Source organism: Periophthalmus magnuspinnatus, chromosome 1 (genome assembly GCF_009829125.3).
Source record: "Periophthalmus magnuspinnatus isolate fPerMag1 chromosome 1, fPerMag1.2.pri, whole genome shotgun sequence".
Classification (NCBI taxonomy): domain Eukaryota; kingdom Metazoa; phylum Chordata; class Actinopteri; order Gobiiformes; family Gobiidae; genus Periophthalmus; species Periophthalmus magnuspinnatus.
In genome coordinates this window covers 18,300,110-18,315,604 of record NC_047126.1, presented here as the reverse complement: position 1 = coordinate 18,315,604, position 15,495 = coordinate 18,300,110, and the positions used below count along the sequence as shown (strand labels likewise).

The following is a 15,495-nucleotide window of genomic DNA, read 5'->3' as shown; positions in this document are numbered from 1 at the left end:
ACCAACATAACCTTCACTAAAATGTGAAAGTATAAAAGAAAAGTCAATGAGGTTTACAACAATTGGAACATCTTTGGTCAGGTTTTAAGGAACAGAAATATTTTGTTTCAGTTGTGTGTAAGCCAGTAGGCAGCAGTGTATTCACCATTGAACAACAGGCAGGATGTCTTTGGATGAGAACATATATGTGAATTTAGAGCAGCTGAACATCTACGAAAAACAACCACATGAACCAGTGGACACAGGTAGGCCAATTATGGACAGTTTATTCTCAACCACATTAAAACCTGACAAATAATAATAATAATAACAATAATAATAATAATAATAATAATAATAATAATAATAATAATAATAATAATAATAATAATGTGATATACTGATCAAATGCTCATCTTGGATATTTTGGAGACAAAATTGGATTTGGTTTGCTCTGCTCGGTTTGGTCATGTACAGAGAAGAAGAGAATGTATGGGTAGAAAATTATATGGGGCTCTAGTGGAAACTGACATTGTGTCCTTACCCAAGACACTTCACCCACCTTGTATGAGTGTGGGCTGTACGTGAGTGTTGATGGTAGTCAAAAGGGCTGATGGGGCAGATTGGCAGCCCTTCTTCCATCAGTCTACCCCTGGGCAGCTGTGGCTATGATCACTTACTTGTACTTATGTTTGGGTGTCTTGAAAGGTGTTATATAAATTCAGTGCCTTATTATTTATTAGAAAGGATTCTACAAAAACAGGAGACCAGGACTCTAAGAAATGGGTATGACTTAAAGTAAATATTAAGTCAAATAATTTATGTCATAACAAAAATTGTATGTTTATGTAATTTATAGGAAATTCAAATCCCTTAATTTGCTTTGTATAAGAATAAAATAAAGTGAAACAAAGTAGAAAAAACATGACATGATGCAATAGGATGTACCACAAATATGGGAAAATGAAATCATATCAGATGGAGCAGAACAAGAAGCATAAATGTTCAAGTCATTCAATATTGTTAAAATTAAACTTTTGTCACGAACTCACAGTGGCTCAAGTACACTGTAAAATATATATTACTCAAGTAAAAGTACAGCGTCTAAAAAACATTTGGAGAATTAAAAAAAAAGAAAAAGTTACTGAAGGAAATGATTATTAATTAGTAACAATTTCTATGTGTATTATATTGTGTTGTTTTTTTCACAGACAGCTGCACTGAGGGAGCAGAAGCTGTGGTCAGTTCAGACACTACACATTTCAATGTGGCCACAGTTTGTCTGGGACTCTTGAGTTTCACTTTACTCATCACTGCTGTGGGAGTTGGGACTAGATGTGAGTTTCAGTTCAATACATGTTCATCATTTGGACAGTACGATGAGAGGCCAAACATGGAGTACCATTACTTCTAAATAGTATTACTCAATTAATAGGAATTCAGAAACTAGTGCTCCAAGACATAACTAGTAGGAGTAAACAAAAGTATTTGAGAAAACTATAACTGAAGTAAAAAGTAATAGTAACAATATCTGTATGTAAAATGTCACTGAAATTAATGTAGTTTGAAAAACAAAACTTTTCCCAAATGACCTGGTATGTATGAGATGTATGAGATTAATGAGATGTATCTAAAAAAGAAATTGTTCTGTAAGCAAAGACAGTCAAATAAACAACAGCAAAATTAAATGCAAAAACAAAAAATATGAGAGTTCAAAAGACAAAATCTTAAATCCACAAATGTCAAACCAAATATCAATCCAACACAACAATGTACCTGCTTGTTTCAGTTCACATAGTGTATGCTCAGCTGATGGGACAGTGGCTGAACTCCTCTCTGCAAACAGAGGCTCTACAGTTCCAGATCCTGAACCTGACAGCGGAGAGGGACCAGATGAATAACAGTTATTTCTCTGTGATGAAAGAGCTGCACAGGGCCAAAGCCAATATGGGTGAGACCTCTAAGGTTTGAACTATAACACTGTGGTGGAAAACAACATAGTTATTTGATAATATACTTTTAAGTACAAGTTGAATTTCTGTCCTTAATGCCACCCCAGTAGCACAGGAAGTGTTGGAGGGGATGAGAAAAAGGCTGGAAGAGAGACACCTTGTGGAGAAAGTGTAAACTGCAACTTTATTCTATTATTTCACAATTTTACTTTAGTAGATCTAATAGCATACTCATAGCTTGGCTGACAAATGGTGTTCTCTGTTTAAAAGATCTCACGACTTAGAACGTGCCAGTCGATTATAATAAAGTTTGCTCTTTTACTGTGACTCACTCTTTAATCAACATAATAATGAGTGGGCTTCCTCTTTATATTTTATTTATCTATTGTTTACTTCATGTATGACCCAGATGCAACCATTACTTCACGGTTTATTGTTCCAGCTACAACTATGACCATGGTCCACTGCTGCTGTCCAGATGGGTTATGGGCCAGACCAGGCACTGAAGCATGGGTCAAATACATTTGGACAGTTGTGTATCAACATTTCACCGTTATTGTTTTATGTTATGCAGTGTCCTGTCCCGGTGGATGGAGGCAGTTTGGCTTAAGATGTTATTATTTGTCTCAGAGCCTGAACACTTGGGTCAACAGCAGAAGGGAATGCCAAAATATGGGTGCAGACCTGGTTGTCATCAAAAGTCAAGAAGAAATGGTGAGTCTGTAATATAATCAAGAAAAACATCAGGATATAATGACATATAACATTTTTCCATTACATCTGTTCATAGAGGTTTTTGAATGAGTTTGGACACAAATTTTGGATTGGTTTGAGCAGAATAGATGGAGTCTGGAAGTGGATTGATGGAAGCTCTGTTATCGTTTCGTATGTTTAACACTTACATTAACCTGCTATTTCTAATAAACTATTTAACACTCACAATGTTTTTTTCAGGGATAGGGGAAATTATCATCCCACACTCTACAACGGGTATCAGAAGACTTGTGCAGCTTTCAACATACTCAACTTACATTTTTATACCAGGAGTAGCGAGTCTTGTGAATCTTACTATAGGGGGGTTTGTGAGAAAGAGGCAAATTTTAACTCTGTGATATAAAAATGAATACATCAGCAGGTAACAAACTGTGGGATGAGTACACTTTTTTGTAGCCTGTTTCTTTTTGTTATTGTTTTCTTATAGTTTTAGTTACTTCTCCTGCATGTACAAAATATGTCAGTAGAACTATCTGAATGTGTTCTATAAAGCACATGGCTTTGGTGAGGAACAGTGGTAAAAATGTGTGCCAAGATGAGATCTGGCTGGACCTTCTGTTTAAATAAATATACAAAACACATGTAACAAAGCTTAAATGAAACAAAATAAGTTGACCAGTATCTTGTTTTTCATAATAATAAAAATACACTCAACAAATGCATTTATTTTTTGTACTTTTGTCCAGCTGACAGAATTAAATTTCTTGCTATGTCCAATAGATGGCAGTGTTGACCCGCCACTGTTTGTTTCTTGTTGCTACTTTGAGCTTCTCTCTTAATGTATTGTATAATAATAGCTGTATTTACTAAACATTCACAGTTTCACCAAAGCAGCATTTTTCATTTTGAAGTCAAAGCACATAATTATTCATACTTTTGTTTACCTTTATACAGGGAGAGTCCAGTGAGAGATTCTCCTTTCAATGGGCACCTTGTTCAAAGACAGAAAAATACAAACAAAAAACAAAAACAACAAATAGGCTCATAAGTCTGTTTAAAACAGGTGCAGGTGTGAGTATAAATGTTTGTCACCAGATTATTAAAGTGCATTTGTAGAACCAAAGTATCTAGTTTTGCATGTCCTTGAAAAATATGAACCAAAATAGGTTGCTTACTCTCTATGTGTAACTTTGTTTTAATCTTATTCTATGTAACACACAGTTGTATCTATTTGCTGAAGTCAATATCAAGCCAAGTGCATTTCTTATAAATCTGCTCCCTTCTAGGATCCTCATTCCCCTGTAAAACATTTCCTTGAGCTTGTCCTGTCTTGTCTGTTTTTCCCACGTGCACAAATCACCAAAGATTACAATGGACTTTTCTCATTCACTGTATGAACAAAGCCTTTAAAAAACATGTCACATGAAAGTCCAGGCTTATAATCATTATCACTGATTTAGTTATTTAATAAGACACACACATAACATTAACAGCACAGATGCATTGTACTAGTTTTTAAAGAAACACTATGTAACTTTCTGCAGTTAGTTCATCACCTGTATGATTCCATGTAAATAGGAAGTTAAAACTACAGGCTACACTCGAGATGCATTTAAGGTAGGTGAAGTTGTGCAGTGCTGGATACATTTTCTGCATAAATAGTGGTGAGTAATTAGTAAGAGCTTGTGCTACTATAGTTTGAATAAATTGGCTGGAGCAGGATTTGATCAAAAAACTTTCTGGTTATAAGATGATCTAAGCCACTGGTGCCCTGATAGAAAATGATCAAATGCAGAACTCGTGACAGCACAAAACAAGTGGAAACATGCTATCACGAGATCAAGAGCTTTGCCAAATCAGCAACGACTGACACAGCCCACACAAAACCACCACAAAAATAAGTCTGAGTCTGCGGCTGTCTATGTTTTACAGATCCACTGCATAACTCACATGTGTTGAAGGGCATTTTTGAGCAATATTTGTCTTGTCAAAATAATGTCAATAATAAACTAAGTAGAAAACATTTTATTGTTTGATAATCAGGAAGTGCAGAGTTAACATGCTAGTTGTTATTAGCTTTACAGTCCTGTCAAAACTCTACACTGCTCTCTAAAAGGTTATGCAAAGCACTTATAAACTCATTGCAGTGAATAATTAGGACACTTGTAATGCATTGGGTAAGTGAGGAATAACTTTGACCACAGGAAATCATTAAGAATAAAACAGTTTTTCACGACAGTAAAAAAAAAAAAAAAAAAAAAAAAAATACAGCTATAATATTTAATAAGCAGTAATATAAATGAAATGGAATGTAGATGGCAAGGTTTGGTTTTAAGTTTAAGACTTTGTGAATTGTTATAAAAAATGCTATTTTTGTCTGTAACATTCAGTCATATGGACAGTGTCTGCCTTTATTTATTTATATACTGACCTTTAGTTGAAGTTCAGCTGAAATATGGATTCTCAATAAGATCAAAGCATATTATGAACCACAGTTTGAAATGTGGAATGATAACAAATGACAAATATAGATATAAAAAATTGAAATGTCTGAAGGAAATTAATATTACTATTTCACTATTTAATTAGACAAACTGAAAAACAAAACAGAAAGCAGATTTGATCCCTCCAAATGCCTGTAAAACTTAAAAAAAAAAAAAAAAAAAAAAAAAAAAAAGGCTTATTCAAGCTTGGGACTGCCAGAGAAATTTCACTGCACCTCTGTGGCTGAATTACATTTGGTTTGATGTAGTTGCACAGTAAACTGGTCAGAGGAGAATCTCAAGGTGTGTCCAAAATGGCCCCTCAGTTATGAATATTCTAAATGGACTTTTAACAATATGGAGTCATCCGCTCAGATTTCACTTCATCATACACTGTGGTTATATCTGGAGGGGCAGAGACTCCTGATGGACATGAGAGGGCGCTCTGTAAAAAAAAAAAAAAAAAAAAAAAAAGACAGAGAATTAGCTTTTAGGAACAATAATACTAATATGTTTGCAATTCAATATATCCATGTACTGGTCCTATGCAGGTTTAAACAGATAAGATCATATTACAAACATGACATAGCTTCCCCTCATCGTTTTCATTATTATGTTTTATATGTTTTACCACACCACATCTGAACTTAAATTGATAAACAAATTACTTTTAGGATATCTTCAATTTGATGTACAAAAAATAAAAATGACAACAAAAACTATTAGAATGTACGCATCTTAAAGGTGCTTTTTCCACTGTATGGCATCTAACTTGTATATCTCCATGGAGACAAGCAAGCAGATGAAGCTACCATCTTTATGTTTTTGACTATTGCCAACAAGTACAAAATGTTTATAGTTAATTGTTATTCTCTTTGAAAAGTCTCTGTCCTGTATATTTATAAAGCAGTGCACGACTCAAACTGAAGCTGAAACATTGTTGTAAGCAAACTAAGTGGTTCTTAATGCATTTTGCAAGCAGGAGGAGGCGTTCACTTCCTGCACTTACACAGCCCAGTTGTTTCCTATGTGAAGTCAGATGGTGTAGTTTCCTGTTACTATTATGAGGATTTTAGATCATTCTATTCAATTGCTATCACAACGTTCTCAATTTTCTATCACCCTAAAACCCATTGATAGAAGCATGAAGCATTATTGATTTGTATGTCATTTACACTACACTGTCATTTCATAGCATTGTATTATGTAACCTTTACAGTGGAAAGTCCACCACCATCTTGTCTCCTTAGACATTTTTTATCCACAGTTTGGCTTTAAATGTATCTAGCATTTATTTAATTACAGGTGTTTAATTGCTGAAACACATGCATTCTTACTATGAGCAGACTTCATATAGCTAACCCTGTTACTTAGCCTAGTGATAATTTAATGCCATTTTGTACCATACTTCAAGACAAAGTAATAACACTAGAAGGTGGCGGAACCTCTACCAGAAAAGTCACAAGATTTGGTTCCATTTCATGCTGTTAATTGTGTTAAGTAAGCATTGAAATAGCAAGTTCAGCAACCCACATTCATTCCAGAAATGACACCAGTATCCTGTGAGAGCTACACTCATGGTACTTCTCACAGTTATAAAATATCTACTGCTGTAGACTGATACTGCAGTAACAAGACAATCAGCTGAGCGCTGCTATGTACTTGTAACAAATGGAAAAACAGATGTTAAAGAGATGATTTCATAATTTTGTCAGTTCTCCAAATGTCTAACTACACAAATAAAGGCTTATCTAAAATCTAGCCCTAAAGTAAAAAAAGGAAAAAACTAATTGATTATTGGAAAAACTGTATTGTTTTAAAATGTGAAAAACAACTATTTTATTTTACATGATTTGCAGTGGTCCAAAGTTATTCCTCGTTTATCTTATGCATTCTAAAAATCAGAATTATTCACCACAATGAGTATAAACGTTTTTCACAACTCTCAGAGACCAGAGTAGTTTTGTGGTGCCAGTAATGCTAACAACAACTAGCATGCTAATGCACACTTACTGATTATCAGAATATGAAATGATTTATAATTAGATGCAGACAGCATGCAGAGGACATTTTGACCTCAAGGGCTGCTTATACAATGTATCAGTACTGGGAAGATATATGGAAAAATCAGGTTTGTTTGTGTCTATGGGACTGTGAACATCTGGTCCTTAAGAAGCTGTGATGATGTCACAGTCCCATCTGTATATCTTGTAGTCTCTTACAATATAAACTAAAGAGCTAAATCTAAACTAGGACTAGACCAGGACCAGGACCTGTACTATAACTTTCATACATGCCCAACTATTCATACATGCCCATTCACCAAATCAAAACTGACTAAACCAGGACTAAATTCATAACAGAGACCAGAACTAAACAATGACCAAACCAAGTACTCACCAGAATTAAAACTGGCTAAATTCAGGACTAAATAACAAGTGTGAATGCACCACAAGTCTACATCATGATTAAACAAAGTTGAGACCAGGATCAAACCAAGACCAGTGTAAAATCTAAAACATTAGGCCTGGTGTGGGGTTGTGGTTTTGATTTGGGGCTAAACAAGGTTAGTGTCTGTCTGCCATATAAATTAATGTAGCATGTAGCAATAACCCTGTATACCTCTGGTGTTCTGTGAGCTTGCCCAACATAAAAACAAGTGCAAACAAAAGCCCACAGTGTGAAAACCACAGAATCCACATCGGGTAAGGTAAAGCAGCATATTTCACACATACAATTTCTATATCCGTTGTATTGTTTAGCAAGCGTCAATCTTGCCACACTACCTTAAGAGGATTTGAATCCAGATTAGGTATAGATTTGTAAATAAATAACAATAATTTCAAACTATTTGTGAATTCAAACTAATTTCAGCTCAGTTTAACCCTGCTGTAGACAGTTTTGGTCCTGTTCTAGAGCTGATTCAGTCCTGATATAGTCCAGGTTTAGTCCCAATTTTGTGTTTGAGCAAATGTGAACTGTGCTAAGTTAATTCTATTCTTTGTGCAATCCTCATTTTCCTGTTGGCAAAACTATAACTCATTTAATGAATGGGTATATAGTTTATGCCATTTCATAACTTGGATATATGACAGAACATATATTTAATTCAGATATTTTAATTACCCAATACTCAGCTTTAAATCTCAAATCAAAAACAGTGATCATTAGCCGAATCCATGGGCCTATTTTTTTAACATTTCCTTGTGTTGTACTAATCTCCTGTTTGTGTGGAATAGACCTACTTGTTTGTCTATTTGTTTAACACAGATGTTCATGGGCATATTAACGAAATAACAACATAAAACAAAATAAATCAAATAACACATAATAATGATAATTAAATGATAATTATAATTAAAGAAACAAGTGTTGATGATGGCCCCTCCCACTCTGAATCACCACCTCCTCTGAATTGCCACCGCCTGCGATTCACCTGCATATAGGTGGCGCTATAGCACGGATCATTGTGTTTGACATATACTGGCTGCCATTGATTACATTGTTATAAGTGATTCAAATTTCAACACAGTCAGACTAAACATGTGCTTGTAAGAGTTTTTATTTATTTATTTGCACCTCTGCTGGCAACTGTGAAAAATGCACCATAATAGACTTTTTTGCATCTTCTCATGCAGATTTTAATCCCCATGTGTGGTACAAATTTTATTACACTTCATAGTTCATTAGATTTAGGCCAGGATCACACACTTATGATTGAAATTTGATGCTCTATAGGCCAATGCCTGGGCTTGTGAGAAACTATCAAAGAAACAGGAAATGAAGAAGTTTTTCGTCCGCATGCTACAAAAAAATTTTCAAAAAAAGTTGGCAAATTACTGAATTTCAATTAGATGAGGAATGCCAAATCTGAGCTCAGTGGGTCCATAAACCTAGAAATAGTGTGTTAAAGTCAAAATGGCATCAGAATTTTAATCCAATATGACCGACTTCCTGTCATAGGGCAGTGCTCCAATTCATTTTGTGGCTTGTCTCATTGTGCTCTATCCCTTCTCCAAATTTTGTTGACCTACTTCAAAATTGCCTGTCGTGTTTGCCATAGGGGTCAGATTCATCCACTGTTGGGTCGGTCGTGCATTGATGCGACGCCCATTTTATGAACATTTTTGCCGGGACGATTGATTCCATCCCCTCGTGTGAAAGTTTTCAACAATGTTTAGGCTGTCAATGATGTGATCATTTGGTTGGAAAAAAATCAGAAACCAAAGAAGAACCACGTCCCTCGCCAGTTACTTCATTACTGTCTCAGGCCAATGATAAAAGATGTAAAACCATTAACCTTAAAGTGTGCTGTTGAACCAACCTGAATGTCATTGGTATTGCCTCTATTGCAGTGGTTAATGTGAGAGTACACGATTGAATCTGTGAAAATAGAAAGTTGGTTAGTGCATTAGTAGGTTAGTAGCTACAACAGATGGAAAAGGTTACACATGCTGTAAGTAACTGTTATTGATGCATGGAATAATCACATGCACAAGTCAAATAACATGGACAGAATGACAGAAATATCATCTTGGTCACAAAAATGTTATTCTGACTAATAAAGTTGTTAGTATTAATTTCTGTAGTTTTCTGAACAGGAAGTGCACAATAACACTGGAAGAGATGGGAAATTACTCAAATATTTACTGCTGAGGGGAAATAATACTACAGAGTTGATGTCACCAGTGATAAAATATCCATTCAGAGAGCTGCTAAAGGCACAATACCTGATTTTTACTGTCTTAAAAACGTGGAAAAACTAGTTTATTTCAAATGGTTTGCATCATATCCATTGAGAGTCACTAAAGGCACCGTACCTGATATTTATTGTCTTAAAAATGTGAAAAACATAACTAGTTTATTTTAAATGGTTTGCATCAGTTCAAAGTTATTCCTCAGTTTCCTAAGTTAAGCACCTTAATTATTTGCCATGTTTAGTTTATAAGCACATTTCACAACTTTCAGAGACCAGAGTTAACATCATGCTAACAGTGCACTACCTGTCTCTGACTCTTAAACATTCTATAATTAGATGCAGACAGCACACAGTTTTTACAATATTACGTGTAGTGAGGTGTAGAAGTGCAACAATTATTTAGAATAATTGTAAGTAGTCGACTATTAAAATAAAATCACAATCAAACCGAGGACCTATTGTGTATCAAAAGCTGTTCTTCTTTAAAGATGGAGGTTTGAACCCTGCTCTTATGTTGTTGTGTCAACATTTCTCATGAAACTTACAAGTATTTTTTGTATTTATATTAAAAACATGTTTGCAGTAAGGTTGAATAATTGTGGTGGGTCAATATTCTCTAAATAAGGCTGAGTAATATTCCAATACATTAAATAAGGAGTATCACACTTGGGAATATTGCTATGGGGTATTAATTGCTAACACATAACATATTTTGATCACCAAGTTACCATTTATAACCTTTAAATCTCTTCAGGCATGTGTTTGATGAGGGGATGTTATAAAATGGTAGAAAGGTCCAGAGATGAGATCATGATTGGACTTTTCTTGCCATATTGTATTGCCCTATAACTGAATGCATCATAGAAAAAGCTTTATGTTATGCTATTTTTCAGAACTTATTCTCATTTAGATGTGAATTTTCATTTACATACAACAAAAGTGTCATTTTTAACCCAACATGTATGACAGTGAGTCTGATAGTTTTTTCATTATTGCTCATAAGTACAGAGCACTATAGGTGGAGATGGGGGGAGGTGAAAACAGACATTTTCAGACCACTCTTCAAATGCAGGACAATACAGAATTACTCAAACAAACATGAAGTAAACTTATGATGAGGGAACACTGTGACAACATGAGTAAAAACTCATAAAAGTTGATTTTACAATTAAATAATAATTTCCCTTTAATATTAAATCAAATTACAGTAAAAATTGGAGACGGAAAAACCTACTGTATTAACTTTGTTCAACCACCTTCTCATGGAAATTCTTTCTAAGACCCAGCAACAAAGGACCGTTGTCCATTCATAGTGCTCATTTATCTTTCATTTTATTTTATTTATTTATTAGTTTATTTGAATAGGGACAATGCACATTAATCGACATTTCTGTAAATGCGCCAGTATTAGCTATACAGCTAGTTTCCAACTGCAGTCCCTATGGCAAGATGTAAAATGCCACCACACGTAAAATACAAGATTATAAAAAGTTAGTTTGGTAATTAGTAAAATGTTTTAAAAGTTAGTACAGGTAAGTAGGCAATTAGTAAAACATCTTTATTTACACACTACACAATAAACACAGGAAGCCCTAAGTCAAACACCTGCTCACCACAATCAGTGGTGAGCAGGCATTGAACAGCCCTTTCAGGCCGCACTATATGTAGAGGAAGTTTGTCCTTTACATATATGTGATATCTGCTGCCTGTGTCCAACCAGAAGCTTCAAAAAAAAAAAATTGAAAACCAGAAAGAAGATTTTGATTTAAAAAATAAAATCTTCAAAAATAATTACAGTATTATATGTTTTATGTATTATATTATATTATATTATATGTATTATTCATGTTTTACTGAAAAAAGCAGTCTAATGTGTCAGTTTCATGTCCAGGTGGTGTGGTTGGATAATAAAAGTGGAGTATATAACTGAAAACAAACAAGTAAAACTAAATATACAAGGAGCAGGTGACATGGAGACAAAAATTTTATTTTGATTTTACTCCTTTGGATCATGATATTACGACATCACTAAAAACAACAAAGTACCAAAGATTCTCTGTTTAATGTAACTCTAAGCTCAAACAACAACAGTTTTCCTCATTGACCTCTTCTATTGATCAGCTTCAGTGGTTCTGAGTGAGTGACAGGTGGATGAAACCAATCACAGTGAAGTTTGAACTCTCAGAAGCAAGTGACTTTACTAACCTTTTAAAGCATATAAAGAGACATGAAGTGTACATCTATTGTGATAAAACTGTGATCTGTCTCAAAGAAAATAATTATTTTTTTCATGTTTCCCACCCTAGGCACATCATATAACCACGATACAAGTTATTGGCCCTTGTATATCTGAGAATATTTGTTAAGGTGGTTAAGTTTCCTGTCACAATGTAGTCCTGAAACAAAACCATCAAAGACCACAATTTCATTTAAAGTGCACAACTGGCCTATATATTGTTTCACACGATCTGAAACGAGCGTTCCCACATAGTCTCTTCACTTTAGTTGTTAATCACATGTAAACGTATGAAATAAATACTTGCCTTGTGTTTGACGTGATGCTGATTCCTTTTTAAAACACTTCTTCTTCTTGATCACAAAAATCACAACACACAGGATGAGTGCAGTGAAGACAATTGGAATGATGATGGCAGCTACCAAACCAGACAAAAAAGAGACAATATTATGTATAAGTAACTTCCTTTTTTTCATCATATTTGAATTCTTACGTGTTGTTATAAGATGTGAGTTCTTTGTTTGCTCATCACTCAAGTCTTTCTTCTTGCATGTGCAAACAGCAGTAATATCAACTATAACAATCTTCTCATCAGCGGGGTTTTGAGCCACACATTTGTACTCTGGGGTGCTTATTCCTCAGTTGGACAGTGAGGAGCTGCACTGCAGAGCTGCTGCTGTCCACAGGCTGCTCTCCTCTGAACCAGCTCAGTGTGGTCTGCTCCGTGAGAGTCACTGAACACTGAAGAGTGCAGATGTCAGCGCTCACGTTCACACAGGACACTACTGGACGTGACACTGGATCTGGAAATATAAAAGAATGAATGAGTTAAAGATGTAACAGACAAAGTTCATTTGGAGTCAGACGTTTCCATTGAAAATTTGCCTTTTGGATTTGTCTGACCAGTCAAGAATACATGCTTCTCTAATACTTTAAACGCCTGGACATTGATTATCCAATCAGAGACATGCATGGTCTGTCCATATTAAAACAAACATGCTTAAAGTGCCAATACCTAATTTTTATCCAGGTAGTTGAACAAAATTGATTCAGTTCAGTTCCAGTACAGATTTACTGTAAAAGGACTGATAATCACTGTCCAGCAAACTACACACTTTTCCAACGCATAGACATACCATCATCATTATATATTCTGGATCTGTCTGATTTCTCCAGTCGGCAGGAGGATTAACAATAAAAAAATATAATACAAATACCACAGAGGACTCAGAAACAGCACTTATACACAACACATGAATTACGAGACCAGTTTCTGGCAATAATTAAATATAAAACAAAAGAAAATATAAAGTATCAGTGTCACTTTGTAAAACCTCATAAATATTTGCTGTTCAACCGGTCTACAGTTCTTAAGTCAATGTGCACATCCCTGTTTACTTACACTATTGTTTCCTGCTATTTCCGTTCATCTGCCATACAAAACAATCACATAAATTTGCTGCAAGTCTTATGTTATTGAGTGCCCTGCTGTAATTATAATTTAAATAAGAAGTTTACTCACCATAGACTTTTAGTTCATATAATTTAGAAAACACATTTCCTTTTTTAGAGTCAATGGTATAAACTCCAGAGTCATTTTTCTGTAGATCTGAGAGAGTGAAGTGTCCAGTGCTGCTCCAGTGAAGTCTGTTTGTGTAAATGTCTTCTTCAATCTCAAAAACTCCATTGTAAATGAGAGCAATGGTCTTTGTTCTAAAAGATATATATCCTCTCTCCTTCACTGGGTCTGGGAATGTTATAGATGATCCCACAGCAGATGTGAGGTTCACCCTCACTTCTGCATCACATTGGACCAACACTGTAACACAAACATACACAACACTTGTTAGGTCACACGGTCACTGAAAATACTGCTATTACTGTACCATTATATGAGACAGCCCTGCATAAACCAACAAACGAGAAAGTGTTAAAACCAGTTTGAACCAGCCTGATACAGGTTCTACTGCACATTAGGCACAGATTATAGGTTACAGTTCAGTTATAGTGAGTTATAGTAGCGGGTCGAATATAACCAGTGGACGGGTCAGATGGCTCTATAAGCGGGGGGTCTACAGCGGGGGCGGGTGGGTCGGGTCCAAATGCTCCATCAACTTTTATGAGGCGAGTCAGAACAATAAGCATCTCCTACATATTTGGAGCCCTGTGTGATTAAATAAAGTAGGGTTGTAGACGCATAACTTTTGCATCTGGGTGTGTTTAACTCCGCAAAGAGGGTAACACTATCCCTTATGTGCAACTGGATTCACAGCTCCAAATGAAAACAGTAAGAGAAGAGAAAAGCGCACAGAGCAGCCACGTTATTTCTACAGTTTAAACACATCGTGAGGATAAAAGTGATGCTCCAGCGGAAAAAACAAGACACAGATCACAGACTACGTGTGCACAGAGTATATAGTCCAGTTCCTCAGACTCGTCCAGAGCAGCACTACTATGTATGATCTATGTTACTGACCCTGAGCAGAAGAGGGACAGCAGAGATGACCAGTGAGCGCTCTTTTTAGGTTGAATGCGACCGGTCTTTACCAGTATATATTAAGAAATCAAAGGCTGTGGGAAACGTTTAGAGCAACAAGTGTGACATGTTTCTCACTGTATTTCACATGGATTAAAAGCAACATAAAATGTGAGTTTTATGTTAGTTGTATTAATAAGAATATAAGTAAAAGATTGTTTTGGAAGACAGTTCTCAGTTAGGCTGCTACATCCATTGATTCATCTACAGTCCAACAGATTACAGGAAATAACATCTGTTTTGTGCAAAATGTATTCAGGCAGTCTGTGTTTTTGCAGCCCATTAAATGTATCCTTAAAAGTGAAAACTACACAGACTATAATAACGTGACCTATGTCTGACTGTGTACACACAATATAATCTATAGTCTATAGCTGGTTCTCGGTGATATGATAGAGGATTTTGTTTTACTCAGGAAGGGCGTTTTTTCTAATCTAAACAAATGCTTGATGGTTCAGCCTGACAGTCTCAGTGTCTACAAATGGAAACAGACTAATCGCATCTTCTACCTACTTTTCCAAAATGTGAAAGTGGATATAACTCACCAAAAACTAACAGGCCTGATGTCCACAAATATAAATCCATTTTAGGTCAAAGGAAGACATGCTCTCTCCTCCATAGGCTTGTCCTTACAGACTGTAGTTCACAAAGCGCTGAGTGACGCCCTGCCCCAGAGGAAGAGGGGGTTTACTTTCAGTTTAATTTAGTTATAATGTTGCCCCCAAATATGCCTCAGAGCAACAAAGTCTAATAGATAAAAGGGCTCCATGGAGGTCTCAGCATTCAGAAACTTTTCTCCAGAGAACAGAGATATTTACTCCGACACGTAGATAAACCAATTCAAGCCCACGTATAGTTTGCATCAGTTATTTGTTGGAATATCCCGCGTGGACACA

General features: G+C 35.5%; 1 protein-coding gene across 1 annotated transcript; it reads left to right on the top strand.

Moving 5' to 3' along the window:
• The first annotated feature begins 128 nt into the window (after nt 1-128).
• LOC117376560 (C-type lectin domain family 9 member A-like) lies at nt 129-3,319 on the top strand. The gene is made up of 6 exons (XM_033973076.2): nt 129-245; nt 1,191-1,316; nt 1,769-1,930; nt 2,506-2,645; nt 2,722-2,816; nt 2,886-3,319. Exons 1-6 carry the CDS (start codon nt 164-166, stop codon nt 3,046-3,048), a joined length of 768 nt encoding a protein of 255 aa, XP_033828967.1. The 5' UTR covers nt 129-163; the 3' UTR covers nt 3,049-3,319.
• Nucleotides 3,320-15,495: the final 12,176 nt, after the last annotated feature.